General features: G+C 39.9%; 1 protein-coding gene across 1 annotated transcript in view; it reads left to right on the top strand.

Moving 5' to 3' along the window:
- Il1rapl1 (interleukin 1 receptor accessory protein like 1) overlaps positions 1–15,506 on the top strand; it is a 655,686-nt gene that overhangs the window by 604,006 nt on the left and 36,174 nt on the right. Inside the window, 5 exon segments of the mRNA XM_038315713.1 lie at positions 1,000–1,025; positions 1,027–1,080; positions 1,082–1,134; positions 3,338–3,411; positions 3,414–3,493. Coding sequence (XP_038171641.1) covers positions 1,000–1,025; positions 1,027–1,080; positions 1,082–1,134; positions 3,338–3,411; positions 3,414–3,493 — 287 coding nt within the window.

Here is a 15,506-nt window from a genome sequence, read left to right as displayed (position 1 = left end):
TTAATTAAGATATATACTTCCCTGTTCCCATATCCACCCTTCTGTATCCCACCATCCCATTCATCCAAGCTCTCCCCATCCTCCCCTTCACACTTTTCTCTCCCCATCTCCCCTTACCCCCATCTCACCCCACCCCCAAGTTCCGAATTTTTGCCTGGCAAATCTTGACTACTTCCAATACCAGGAGGATAACTATCTGTTTTGCTTTGGGTTCACCTTATCTTTATACTTCAATTTGTAATGTTGGTTGAGTAAATAAAAGTGTTGTAAAACGGCAAAGAATAACTGAGTGTTCTGGAGACATTAGATTCATAGGTACATTTTAGCCAAGAATTTATATGTAACTTATTAAATAGTCAATAACCTATATCCTACCCATTATATAAAATGATCTAAGTGTAGTAAAGCAAATACTTAAAAAGCAGATCAAAAACTTCATCTCCACCATACATATCTTGATTACTTTGATGAAAATTCCAAATATTTATTGTCATGAATTTTATTCATTTTAAGGCAATTTTCTACCTAATATTGTTGTTTATGCTAAGAAAATGTATTCCTTATGTGATTCAAAGTCTCTTAGCAGCACTTTCTTGCCTCTATATTTGCTTTCCCCCCAGGCAAATATTCTGCTGTTTTTACATGTATGCTTTGATGAAATGCCTTGAGAGGGATATATGCCTTCTGTGATTCTTCCCAATAATTCATTAAACTCTCAATCTATCAATCTAATCATAAGAAAATATCATGGAGCCTCAATGAAAGAATATCCTATAAGAACTGATCCTCTTCTAAACCTCATACTTAACTCTCATTCCATAAAATAGTACATAATGCCAAAAGGTGATACATTTGATAACTTGACAAAAAATAGAAATGTTGAACAACTATTTTCTTAGCTCTTTCAATCAATGGAATGGTCCAGTTCTTACCAGTCAATTTGTTTTAAAGAAGTGGGTACAAATGATTTGAGTGTTTTCCATCACTTTTTCTCCACAGGTGACTCGGCCAACCTCACCTGCAGAGGCTTTCTTTGGGTCCAGTGGAGACGTCAGTCCTTTAATTTACTGGATGAAAGGAAGAGAAGTTTATTGAAGATCTGGATGAAAATAGAGTTTGGGAAAGTGACATTAGGTAACCTATTTTTCACTCTTTTGAACATGTGCAGTTGAGTTAACCTTTGCTCTGCTAAGTGGGTGAGAGGAGTGGTGAGCTAAAACAGAGAGACTTTAATCATTTTATCTTCTGTTATATCATAACAGGAAATACTGATACTTTTTGTGTAAGAAGCAAGAATTGTTGAGACTGACTATGGAATTACAAAATGTGAATGCCATTTACAAAACTTTAGAGTAATGTTTTTCATTTTAAATATTTGTATTAATTCATTGGGATTTCATACAGTATGTTTTGAACATTCTTCACAAACATACCCTACTTTCTCCACATAAGAATGATTTCCAAAGGGAACTTCCGCTAGTAGCTCACCAAAGCCATAATAATGGAAAATATCGAAGAAGGCCCATATAAACCTTAGAAAAAATCGCTGGCCTTTTATTTTTAAAAAGTCTTTAAAAGTTGCTGAGAAGAACCAGGTGTGGTGGCTAATGTCCGCAATCACAGTGCTTGACAATCTCAGACGAGAGTGTTGCTGTGAATTGAAGGCCAACCATGGGAACAGAGATCAGTCAGTGCCAGCCTGGGCTTAGGGTGAGACAACTGTCTCTAAAAATAATTATTGAAAGGAAACGTTTGCTAGGCACTACATGGACTCAAATGAAACTTTATATTTTCCTTGGATATTTTACATATTTAATTAAGCTACCAAGTCGAATATAAATGTTTGAGGAGGTGATGGAGGATATGCAAATTTTTGTTATCTTTTCTACTCTAATGTATAAATATTTATGGAGAGGGAATAATAATAGAAGAAACCCTTAGATTTATTAGGCATCTATTTTGAGGGCATAATGTTTATATTTCTTTTTTTCAATGTAGTAGTTACATATTTACTTACTATGTTAAGTATCAAAGTAATTCAATGATTGAGGCAAATATTTTTGAACATGAGAAGTTAGTTCTAATCATAATGCAAATGATCAAGTTTACATAATGATAATTAGGTTATATCCAAATACAAGGATGGATATTTTTCTAAAATATTCTTCCCATCTAGAGGCTTTCGATACCTTCCATGATTTTCCATGACCTCGGTAATGAAATTTAAGTGCGCCTTTCTCCTTTGTTCAATGTCAAGCCTCCTTAAAAACTTAACAAAGAAGTAAGTAAGAGGAAATGTTTTTGTCAACTAAAAAGCAAAAATGTATAAAACCTGTCATAAAGGATAATTTCTATTGGGACTTATCTCTGGCAACAATATACAATATACAATATCCAACTCGGATTGCTCCAATTGGGGTCCTGGAAGATCCAAATGGTCAGTTCTCCAATAGGATATGAAAATCTTTCTTTGTCATTATTCATATTTAAATTTTACTTTTAACACTTACCAATACTTTGAATTATTTAAATTAAGGTAGGCTATTGTAAACCTAAACTTCAACTGTATGACCTTGACAAAAAGTTCCGGAAGGTATTACTCTATAAGATAGATATTATGTATACATACCCATTCATCAAGGTAGGAGTTTAGAACTAGGAATACTGGGGACATGAAAAGGATACCTAGTTTAATTTCCATTTGTCTGAGAAATTGCTAAAATATATATCAATCAGATAGTAAGCATTTACCATAATTTTAAAAGTCAGAATTAAATACTTATCAGAACTTTTAATCTCTCAGTTTATTGGCTTCATTATTCTTTTAAAACTTATGCAACCTTGTTTGTATCATTAGAAAAAGTAAGTCAGGCTGGAGGGTGTCAAACCAATGTGTCAAAATAACTTGGAAATGTTTTCTTTCTCTCTTACTCTTTTTGAAAATAATCCGATATATAATTAGGCTTCCAGCCTAACATTTTGAAACTGTTATCTCATTTTTACATCATATTTCCTTCTTAAAGGAAAACGATTGTAAACTTTTCTTCAAGGGCTCGTCACCTCTCTATTATGACAGTATGACTGTCCTCCTATGAGGAGAGATAATTAACTGCAAGTTCATTAACATCTCCAAAGACAAGCTTCTTCATTAGAAGGGAAGAGGAAACGGGCATGCTATCATTTAATTAACTTAGCATCAATTCCTAGCCAGAGTTGCAGCACCAACTCTAGTAGGTATATTCTCACCAGATTCGGATTCATCTACATTTCTTCTTTTTCATGTATGTGTATGTGTATGTTTGTGTGGGTTTTTTGTTGCGTTTTCCTTTCTGTTTAGAATTCTTAAGGAACATCTTGGAGAACAGGAAGTTTCTATCTCATTAATTGTTGACTCTGTGGATAGGGAAGGTGACCTGGGAATTATTCCTGTTATGTTGAATGAATGGAATATGGACGTCGGCATGCCAGTGTTCTCCTTCATAAACGAGGGTGAGTGTGACCTTCCCTGCTTGAGAGATAAGCTGAATCTTCCATGGAAGGACTTCACTGGACTCCAGTAAAATAAAACTGTTCTTTTATTTTTCACATAAACCCTGGTACAAAATAAAATAACCACATTAGCATTTGTACATGAAAGTGTTAGTGGACTCATGTCCATAAACACATTGTTCAAAGGTCAGTACTCCGAGATGAAATGTGGTTAGAAGAAAGCCAGGGCTATTAAATGGCTAGCACCTGAAGAAAATGGCTATTTGTCCCTAGATAAATGACATCGTAGAGAACTGGGGTAAAGAAAGATATGAACTTGTTAGGGAGAGGAAAGGAAAGAAAGAATAGGGGAGAACAGAGGTTTATTACCCAAAACAATTCCCCGTCCCTGATTGTGTGGACTACCACTCCAGAAGCTGGTAATTGATGTTGACCTCCTGGGCTTAGGATCTGTATTTTTTTTTTAATTACTATAACTGGGCCTGAGAGTTAATTCTCACAGCAATTAGTGTGCTTTTGTTTGCTAATGCACAGAAGTAGGATAAAGAAGTACATCTTGATTTTGTCTGAGGGGCATCCAGCTGTTCTGGTTTTGTAAAATCTAAATATCATTTAGCGCTTAACATCTGCATTATTTAGGTACAGCTTTCTTTAGAATATAGACTGGTGGGCAATGACAAACCACAAGGGGACAACCACCAATGCAAAAGAAGAGAGCGTCATAGATGGATGATTAAATAAGACTCAAGGTCAATTTTGGTTTCGTTGCCTTGCTTTACTATCAAATTATAGCCTGAGCAAGATGTTCTCAAGTGTAGGTTTCCAATATGTAGATGTGAGAAAAATATATTCAACTCTTCAGTGTTTTGCAAAGATAAAAGAAGATAACAAATGGAAGGGTTCATTACAGTACCTATAACAGAAGATGCTTAGTTAAATGGTAGTTGTTATAGAAATATGTATTAGGTCATTTAACTTCATTTTTAATGCAATAGAGTGTGCCATGATTGAAGGTTGTTTCATTACTGCAAGAACTGTGCCTGATGGATCTCCAATACAATATTTCTGATCATTTTTAACCTTGTATAGTTTTTTTCATATATGATATCCTCTCATGATTAATAGTAACTTATTTTAGTAAGATGGGGTTTGTGTTGAGGGCAGTGTCTGAAATAAAAACTTTGTCCCATGGCGTTTCATCAACTTATGCACAGGTATCTGTGTGTGTGTGTATGTGTGTGTGTGTATGTGTGCCCATGTGTGTGCAGTGTGTGAATGTGTTTAAAGTCAGACATGATTATATAATGTGACCTATGCCTTTGAGTTAGTGAAATCTTTTATGCACACTAAAGGAGAAAAGGTTTTCTTGCATTATGCTAAGTGATAACATCTAGTCTACTTATTCCAAGTATGTTTAATACTTGCTTACCCAGCAGATTCACAATGATTATAATTTCAAAGTATATCTTCAGTCCTAGAGTCTTTGAGGTTTGCAAAGAGACAGAATGCTGAAGACTGTTCCCTACCTTATTGGGAAACAGATTCTCTTTGCATAGTGATGCTGAAAGCTAGTCAAATAAACACCTTGACTGTCAAGGTGACTATAATATTGAAGTAGTATATTATGCTGGGAAGTGAGGAGAGAAGAAAAGTAAGCAGCAGCTAGCAATGTTGCTTACTGTAGCTTACCACAGAATTAAAGTTAAGCAATGAGGGAATGTGAGTGCCCACGTACAAAATCAGCCTCAGTGTAGGGAGCAGCTTCAATGATGTAGAGTTAACACTTATCCTGCCACAGCACCTTCAAAATGATGTATCAGCTTATACTGGGTCACATTCAATCTCTAGGCAAGCCATCTGTCTTTGGAATGATCTGTTAGAGATCATCTCCCTTTCTTTAGTTGGCTATCCATTGGCTCCTGTTTACACTTTCCAGTGCTATTGCCCCAATAATCAGATGTTGGTTATAGTTGCCGTGATACTACTGATCTTGATTTCAACAGACTCAAACATAATCTGGTAACTTCTACTCATTCCTTATTCTATGAATCATTCTTTTTTTTTCTTTCTCATGGTTTATTTTTTTTATATTTAAAAATTTCCATCTCCTTCCCTCCTCCTCCCCCTCCCTCCGCTCCTCCTCCAACTTCCAGCCCCTCCTTCTCCCCATTCCCTCCCCTTTCCTCCACCCATACCTCCCCCTCCCTCCCTCTCAAGGCCAAGGAGACATCAGGGTTCCCCACTCTATGCTAAGTCCAAGGTCCTCCCAACTCCCCCCAGGTCCAGGAAGGTGATCGACCAAGCTGAGAAGGCTCCCACAGAGCCCCGTCCATGCAGAAGAATCAGTAGCCCAGCGCCATTGTCCTTTGCTTCTCAGTCAGGCCCCCCACGTTGGCCACATTCAGAGAGACGGGTTTGGACGCATGATCCATCAGTCCCATTCCAACTGGAGTTGGTGATCTTCCCTTAGTTCTGTCCCCACCGTCTCCATGAGTGAACGCACCCCCTCACGTTCCTGACGTTCTCCCTAATGTTCTCGCTCCTGCTGCTCCTCATCAGGACCTTGGGAGCTCAGCCCAGTGCTCCAATGTGGGGCTCAGTCACCTTCCCCATCTGTCGCCAGCTGGAGGTTCCCTCACGGTCCTGACTTTCTTTCTCATGTTCTCCCTCCTTCTGCTCCTCATCAGGACCTTGGGAGCTCAGTCCGGTGCTCCAATGTGGGGCTCTGTCATTTTCTTCATCTATCGTCAGGTGGAGGTTCTATGGTGATATGCAAGAAATTCATCAGTATGGCTATAGGAACTGGCCTTTTCAGGCTCCCTCTCCTCAGCTGCCCAAGGGAACTAACTGGGGGCGTCTCCCTGGAAACCTGGGAACCCCTCTAGGGTCAAGTCTCTTGACAACCCTCAGGTAGCTCCTTAAATTAAGATATATGCTTCCCTGCTCCCATATCCACCCTTCCTATATCCCAAGCACCCCATTCCTCCGAGCTCCCCCCATTCTCCCCTTCACATTTTTCTCTCCCCATCTTCCCTTGGCCCAGTCTCGCCCAACCCTCAAGTTCCCAATTTTGCCTGGCGATCGTGTCTACTTCCAATATCCAGGAGGATTACTATATCTTTTTTTGGGAGTTCACCTTCTTATTATCTTCTCAAGGATCCCAAATTTATAGGCTCGATGTCCTTTAATTATGGCTAGAAACCGATTAGGAGTCAGTACATCCCATGTTCATCTTTTTGGGTCTGGGTTACCTCACTCAGAATAGTGTTTTCTATTTCCATCCATTTGCCCTGCAAAATTTAAGATGTCATTGTTTTTTACCGCTGAGTAGTATTCTAGCATGTATATATTCCACAGTTTCTTCATCCATTCTTCCACTGAAGGCATCTAGGTTTGTTTCCAGGATCTGGCTATTACAAATAATGCTGCTATGAACATAGATGAGCATATGCTTTTGTAGTATGATTGGGCATCTCTTGGGTAGATTCCCAATAGTGGAATTGCTGGGTCCTGGGGTAGGTTGATCCCAAATTTCCTGAGAAACCGCCACACTGCTTTCCAAAGTGGTTGCACAAGTGTGCATTCCCACCAGCAATGGATGAGTGTACCCCTTACCCCACAACCTCTCCAGCAAATGTTATTATTGCTGTTTTGGATTTAGCCAATCTGACAGGTGTAAGATGATATCTCAAAGTTGTTTTGATTTGCATTTCCCTGATTGCTAAGGAGGTTGAGCATGCCCTTAAGTGTCTTTTGGCCATTCGAACTTCTTCTGTTGAGAATTCTCTGTTCAGTTCAGCGCCCCAATTTTTAATTGGGTTAATTGGCATTTTACCGTCTAGTCTCTTGAGTTCTTTATATATTTTAGAGATCAGACCTTTGTCAGTTGCAGGGTTGGTGAAGATCTTTTCCCAGTCAGTAGGCTGCCTTTGTGTCTTAGTGACAATGTCCTTTGCTTTACAGAAGCTGCTCAACTTCAGGAGGTCCCATTTATTCAATGTTGCCCTTAAAGTCTGTGCAGCTGGTGTTATGTGTAGGAAACGTTTCCCTGTGCCCATTTGCTGTAGAGTACTTTCCACTTTCTCCTCTATCAAGCTCAATGTGTTCAGATTAATATTGAGGTCTTTAATCCATTTGGACTTGAGTTTTGTGCATGGTGATAGACACGGATCTACTTTCATTCTTCTACAGGTTGACATCCAGTTTTGCCAGCACCATTTGTTGAAGATGCTTTCTTTCTTCCATTGTGTGCTTTTAGCTCCTTTATCAAAAATCAGGTGTTCGTAGGTTTGTGGTTTAAGATCCGGGTCTTCTATACGATTCCATTGGTCAACTTCTCTGTTTTTATGCCAATACCAAGCTGTTTTCAATACTGTAGCTTTGTAATAGAGTTTGAAGTCAGGGATGGTAATGCCTCCAGAAGTACCTTTATTGTATAAGATTTTTGGCTATCCTGGGTTTCTTGTTTTTCCATATAAAGTTGATTATTGTCCTCTCAATCTCTGTGAAGAATTTTAATGGGACCTTGATTGGGATTGCATTGAATCTATAGATTGCTTTTGGTAGAATTGCCATTTTTACTATGTTGATCCTCCCAATCCACGAGCCGGGGAGATCCTTCCATTTTCTGGTATCCTCTTCAATTTCTTTCTTTCAAAGACTTAAAGATCTTGTCAAATAAATCCTTCACTTCCTTGGTTAGAGATACTCCCAGATATCTTATGCTATTTGTGGCTATTGTGAAAGGTGATACTTCTATCATTTCCCTCTCTGCTTCCTTATCCTTTGTGTATAGGAGGGCGACTGATTTTTTGGAGTTGATCTTGTAACCTGCCACGTTACTGAAGGAGTTTATCAGCTGTAGGAGTTCTTTGGTGGATTTTTTGGGGGTCGCTTATGTATACTATCATATCATCTGCAAATAATGAAAGTTTAACTTCTTCCTTTCCAAATTGAATCCCCTTGATTCCCTTATGTTGTCTTATTGCTATTGCTAGAACTTCAAGCACTATATTGAAGAGATAAGGAGAGAGTGGACAGCCTTGTCGTGTTCCTGAATTTAGTAGGATAGACTTGAGTTTCTCTCCGTTTAATTTGATGTTAGCTGTCGGCTTGCTGTAAATAGCTTTTATTATATTTAGGAATGACCCTTGTATCCCTAATCTCTCCAAAACTTTTATCATAAAAGGGTGCTGAATTTTGTCAAATGCTTTTTCAGCATCTAATGAGATGACCATATGGTTTTTTTCCTTCAGTTTATTTATATGATGGATTACATTGATAGATTTTCATATGTTGAACTAGCCCTGCATCTCTGGGATGAAGCCTACTTGATCGTAATGGATAATTTTTCTAATGTGTTCTTGGATTCGGTTTGCCAGTATTTTATTGAGAATTTTTGCGTCAATGTTCATGAGTGAGATTGGCCTGTAATTCTCTTTCTTGGTTGAGTCTTTGTGTGGTTTAGGTATCAGGGTAACTGTAGCTTCATAGAAGGAATTTGGCAGTGACTCTTGTGTTTCTATATTATGAAATACCTTAAGGAGTATAGGTATTAGGTCTTCTTGGAAGTTCTGGTAGAATTCCGCGTTGAAACCATATGGTCCTGGGCTCTTTTTGGTAGGGGAGGTTTCTGATAACAGTTTCTAATTCTTCGCAACTGACAGGAGGATTTAGAGCATTTACCTGGTCCTGGTTTAACTTTGGTATATGGTATTTATCTAAAAAACTGTCCCATTTCTTTTACATTTTCCAATTTTGTGGCATACAGGCTTTTGTAGTAAGATCTAATGATTCTCTAAATTTCCTCTGTGTCTGTGGTTATGTCCCCCTTTTCATTTCTGATCTTAATAATTTGCGTGTTCTCCCTCTGCCGTTTGATTAGTTTGGCTAAGGGTTGTCAATCTTGTTGATTTTCTCCAAGAACCAGCTTCTTGTTTCATTGATTCTTTGGATTGTTTTCTGTGTTTCTATTTTGTTGATTTCTGCCCTCAGTTTGATTATTTCCAGTCTTCTACTTCTCCTAGGTGAGTCTGCTTCTTTTTTTTTCCAGAGCTTTCAGGTGTGCTGTTAAGTCACCAATGACTGCTTTCTTCCATTTTCTTTAAGTGGGCACTTAGTGCTATGAACTTTCCTCTTAGCACTGCTTTCATTGTGTCCCATAGGTTTGAGTATGTTGTGTCTTTGTTTTCAATTAAATTCAAGAAAGACTTTAATTTCTTTCTTTATTTCTTCCTTGACCCAGGTGTGGGTCAGTAGTTGACTGTTAAGTTTCCATGAGTTTGTGGGCTTTCTGGGGGTAGCATTGTTGTTGAATTCTAATTTTAATCCATGGTGATCCGATAAGACACAGGTAGTTACTAATATTTTTTTGTAACTGTGGAAGTTTGCTTTGTTACCAAGTATATGGTCAATTTTCGAAAAGGTTCCATGAGCCACAGAGAAGAAGGTATATTCTTTCCTGTTTGGGTGGAATGTTCTATAGATGTCTGTTAAGTCCATTTGGTTCATTACCTCCATTAAGTCTTTCAATTCTCTGTTAGGTTTCTGTCTGATTGACCTGTCCATTGGTGAGAGAGGAGTGTTGAAGTCTCCAACTATTAGTGTGTGTGGTTTGATGGCTGCCTTGAGTTCTAGAAGTGTTTCTTTTACATAAGTGGGAGCTTTTATATTAGGGGCATAGATATTCAGGATTGAGACTTCATTCTGATGGATTTTTCCTGTATGAGTATAAAGTGTCCCTTTCCCATCTCTTCTGATTGATTTTAGTTTGAAGTCAACTTTGTTGGAAATTAGTATGGCCACACCCACTTGTTTCTTAGGGCCATTTGCTTGATAAACCTTTTCCCAACCTTTTACTCTGAGTAGATATCTGTCTTCGTGGTTGAGGTGTGTGTCTTGTAAACAGCAAAATGTTGGATTCTGTTTTCGTATCCAGTCTCTTAGCCTGTGCCTTTTTATAGGTGAATTGAGTCCATTGATATTAAGTGATATTAATGACCAGTGGTTGTTAACTTCAGTCATTTTTAGTAGTAGAGTTTGTGTGTTTCCCTTCTTCTAGTTGTGCTGGTGAAGGGTCGCTAGATGCCTGAGTTATTGTGGGTGTTGTTGGACTCCTTGGTTTGTGATTTTCCTTCTATTACTTTCTGCAGGGCTGAATTTGTGGCTGCGTATTGTTTAAATCTGTTTTTGTCCTGGAATATCTTGTTTTTCTCCATCAATGGTGAATGCAAGCTTTGCTGGGTATAGTAGTCTAGGCTTGCATCCATGTTCCCTTAGTGTCTGTAGCACATCTATCCAAGCTCTTCTGGCTTTCATGGTTTCCATTGAGAAATCAGGTGTAATTCTGATAGGTTTCCCTTTATATGTTATTTGACCTTTTATCCTTTGCAGCTCTAATCTCTGTTCTTTATTCTGTATGTTTTTATGTTTTGATTATTATATGGCGTGGGGATGCTTTCTTTGATCCAGTCTATTTGGTGTTCTGTAGGCTTATTGTACCTTCATAGGAACATCCTTCTTTAGGTTGGGAAGTTTTCTTCTATAATTTTGTTGAATATGTTTTCTGGGCCTTTGAGTTGTAATTCTTCTCCTTCTTCTACCCCAATTATTCTTAGGTTTGGTCTTTTCATGGTGTCCCAGATTTCCTGAATGTTTTGTGTTAAGAATTTGTTAGATTTGTTTAGTTCTTTAATCTGTGAGTTTATTTCCTCTATAGTATCTTCAGAGTCCGAGATTCTTTCTTCCATCTCTTGTATTCGATTGGAAATACTTGTCTCTGAAGTTTCTGTTCGTTTACTCAGAGTTTCCATTTCCATTCTTCCCTCAGATTGTGTTTTCTTCAATACCTCCATTTCATTTATCAGGTCTTGTACTGTTTCCCTTACCTGTTTGATTGCTTTTCTTGTTTTTCTTGTTTTTCTTGGGTATCTTGAGAGATTTATTTATTTCGTCTACCTTTTTGTTTGTCAACTCTCCATTTCTTTATGGCAGTTTTTTACCTCCTGTTTTAAGGTCCTCTATTATTTTCATAAAGTACTGTTTAAGGTCGGATTCTTCTAATATCTTCTGGGGTAGGGTGTTCAATTCTTGTTGTTTCAGGATGTCTGGAATTGTGGTGATGTCATGTTGCCTTTAATGTTGTTGGGAGGAGCTCCTGCATTGGCGCCTGCCCATCCTTCCTTCAAAAGGAGCCCGGAGGCGTTTGGTGTCCTAGACCCAATCTTTGCTGTGACTGAACTGGTTGGATCTCCCCTGTGTCAGAGGAGGACCTATTCCTTGTATCACAATCTGAAGAAGCCCGCACTCCCTTGCAGGATCCCCAGACCTGCCTGGAGGCCAGAGTCTGATTCCTCTGGGTGGATGGCCTTAGAACAGGAGCAGGACACCAGTTCAGTGGAACTGAACTGGTGGAATACCACACAGCGAACCTGGCAGCACAATCTGAAGGAGCCCGCACCCCTCCGCAGGAATCCTCAGACCTGCCTGGAGGCCAGAGTCTGACCCCTTTGGGTGGATGGCCTTAGAACTGGAGCAGGAACACCTGAGAACACTAGGGAAAGCTTGGGAGACCTGGACGGGAGAAACAGACACAAGCCTGCAGGAGGGACATGGGGGAGTAGGGGGTCTGTGCTCTCTTCCAGGGCAAGGCTGCCCCAGGGTCCGCATTCACTACCAGTTCAATGGAATGTCGAGTGCACAGGATCAGGGATTCCAGGCAGCCCAGGGTCGCAGCCCAGACAAAAGGGCCAAGGTGGGGGCAGGGCGGGAGTGTAATACCACAACAGCGAACCTGGCAGCACAATCTGAAGGAGCCCGCACCCTCCGCAGGAATCCTCAGGACCTGCTGGAGGCCAGAGTCTGACCCCTTTGGGTGGATGGCCTTAGAACTGGAGCAGGACACCTGAGAACAACTAAGAAAATATCACTGGTGCTACTGTGTTGAGAGGTCAGCGAGGTATGAAAGTGCATCTCCAGAAGTCGTCATCAGGACTTGCAGTGTCCCAAAGAATGATGGATCCTCTGGCAGACTGTCAGGTCCCTTACAGGCCAAGCAGCTCTCAGACAAGGCCTACCCTGCCCCAGGCAGGCCAATGCAGGAGGGGACCTCCCACGGGCCTGGGTTGCACTCAATTCCAGGTCCCCAGAGCCCAAACAGCTGAGCTGTGGGATTTGTGGCCCCAAAGACGGGAGGATGAGGCAGGGGGAGGGGGGGGAGGATTCCTGGGTGCAAGTCTGGAAAGGGACAGGAAGAGAGAGGCAGTATCCGGGGGAGACTAACCCTGCAGGAGAGAGCAGGAAGTGTGCTGGTGGCAGGGTGAGTTGTGGAAATGTCAGTTGTCCCTCTCCGCGGTTCGGGCACTCACTCCTCACTCACCCCAAAGAATGATGGATCCTCTGGCAGACTGTCAGGTCCCCTTGCAGGCCAAGCAGCTCTCAGACAAAGGCTACCTTGCCCCGGGCAGTCAAAGAAGGAGGGGGACCTCCCATCGGCCTGGGTGCACTCAATTCCAGGTCCCCAGAGCTCAAACAGGGTGAGCTGTGGATTTTGTGGCCCCAAAGACGGGAGGATGAGGCAAGGGGGAAGGGGGGAGGATTCTGGGTGCAAGCTGGGAAGGGACAGGAAGAGAGAGGCAGTATCTGGGGAGAATAGACCCCTGCAGGAAGAGGCAGGAAGTGTGACTAGAATCATTCTTGTCACTCGCTTTTTTATTGTTTTTATGAGCTATACATTTTTTCTTCACTCTCTTCCTTCCTTCCCTCTCCCCCTTCTACCTTCACTTCTCTTGATATAGTCCAAATGAAGAGTTGAAAGTAATCCTTAAGAATTAAAATAGTGAGAAAAAGCTTAGGTCACAAGTTAAAATCTACTGATTTGGGGATAAGTGAGGATGGCTGAGCAGTTAAGAGCATTTGTTACTCTTGCATAGAACTTGAGTTAAGTTTCCAGCACCCATAGGGTGGCTAACAACTATCTGTGACTCCATTTCTAGGTGATCTGATACCCTCTCTAACCTGCATGGGCACCAGGCATATATATGGTACATATATGCACCTGCACACAAAATGCTCATATACATAAAATAAACCTAAAAAAAATTTAAGTCTATTGATTTGGACAGCATCTATTTCCATTTGGAGCATGGAAGGGATGACAGTTAGGGGGATTATCGTAAGAAAAGAATGCCAACATATTTGATGTATAGGGGAAGCTAATAAGTTGGTTTGCAGGCAGGCATGAAGTCAGGTAAGGTCAGATATACTCTAGAGATTTCTAGCATGTTTTGCCTAAGGTTAAGCATATGAGGGCTACTAAAGCTTCCAACCACAGGAAAAAATACAGTTTTGTAGAATCAAGGAAATTGTTTCATAAGAATACCATTAATGTCAGATTATCTGAATATAAGGAAGACAATATAGCCACTATTTTAGCTGCTCTCAAATGCTTAAGCTTTCCATGATGCCTTTCAAAATTTATATTTCTATAAGCAATATTTGTTCTTATTAAGATAAAAGCATTAGTCCCAAAGAATCCTCAAGTTTGTGTACTCCAAAAAATCTCTACTTAAAGTGAATGTGTACCTTTTTAAAGGGAGTTGAAAACATGGAGGTTTTCTTTGCAAGGCAATAATGGACACAATCTTATCTCAGAGGGCCCATTGTCTGGAGTGACCACACTCATTCATCTTGAGAACAAGGAAGGACTTTGGTCAGCATGTAACATCATTTCATAAACTTCACAACTAATCCTACAAAGTTCAGAAAGAGAGAACACAGCAAATATGATCCCATAGGTTAGATCTTCAATGCCAATGTCTTTGAGAATGTCAGACTTCTGTCAGGTTATCAATTATGCAATTATCAAATAATTTTCTATATTACTCAGATACCAATGCTCAGAGAAACAATTGAAGCTGCTAATTTTAATATTTTGTTTTTTGCCACCAACTTAAAATTTCTTTACTTATGCAGTTTTGAAATCTCCCCTTTAAACTTGTTCCTTGCAAATACACTAAAAACACTTGTTTAATCTAGATCAGACGTTCTCAACCTTCCTAATGCTGCACTGTTGACACAGTTTCCTCATGTTGTGGTGACCTCCAACCATGAAATTACTTGTTGCTACTTTATAACTATTTTTGCCTACTGTCTGGAATCATAATGTAAATATTTGTGCTTTCCGATGGCCTTGAGTGACCCCTATGAAAAGTGTCACTGTGATGCTCCCAAGGGGTCACGACTCATGGGTTGGGGGAACCACTAATCTAGATCTTGAGCACTAGGAACTGTAACTTCTGACAAATAAAGGTTTATGCAAAGCTCTGTAAGTCATGCTTCTTCTACTGTACCTCCATTCAATATGTTGATATAACATGATGCCAGAGTCCTCCAATGGGTGGCAGGGACTACTTGGAAAGATTACCCCTAGCTATCAAATGAGTCTACATTTGAGGTAGGTTGGATGCTGAATTATTACCCTTTATTACCTTTATTTGGAAAGCCCTCCTGAAATCTACCAGGAAATTTGACCAGAGAAAATTCCATCTTAAGAATATTAAAGTTGGGGCTGGAGGCAATAGCTTAACAGTTAAGCATACTGGCTGCTCTTTTCAGAAGTCCTGAGTTCAGTTCCCAGCAATCACATGGTGCTAACACCATCTATAATAGTATACCTTCTGGCATGCAAGTATACATGTAGACAGAGCACTCATACCTAAGAAAAGCATAAATAATTTTTTAAAAGAATATCTAAAGTTATTCGACTTCTGTAGCAAGAAAAAGTTGCTGGCTAATTAGGATCATGTCAGATACAAAAGAGACAGAAGGGGTGTGATGTTCTATTTGTTATGAGTGTCCTAAGTCTTTCGTCCTCTCTCCAGGAAACTGCTTCCTTTTTCCTTTAGCCTTGCTAGTGTCTGGCTTAGAAACCACAAGAGTTTAGATACTGGCTTCAAAAAGAGCTAACAAGATCTCCCCCTTGATATGGGACCATGTGAAATTTTCCCCTGGCATTGTCA

Source organism: Arvicola amphibius, chromosome X, assembly GCF_903992535.2.
Source record: "Arvicola amphibius chromosome X, mArvAmp1.2, whole genome shotgun sequence".
NCBI classification, from domain to species: domain Eukaryota; kingdom Metazoa; phylum Chordata; class Mammalia; order Rodentia; family Cricetidae; genus Arvicola; species Arvicola amphibius.
The sequence above is the reverse complement of the archived record's forward strand: the minus strand, read 5'-3'. Positions and strand labels throughout refer to the sequence as shown.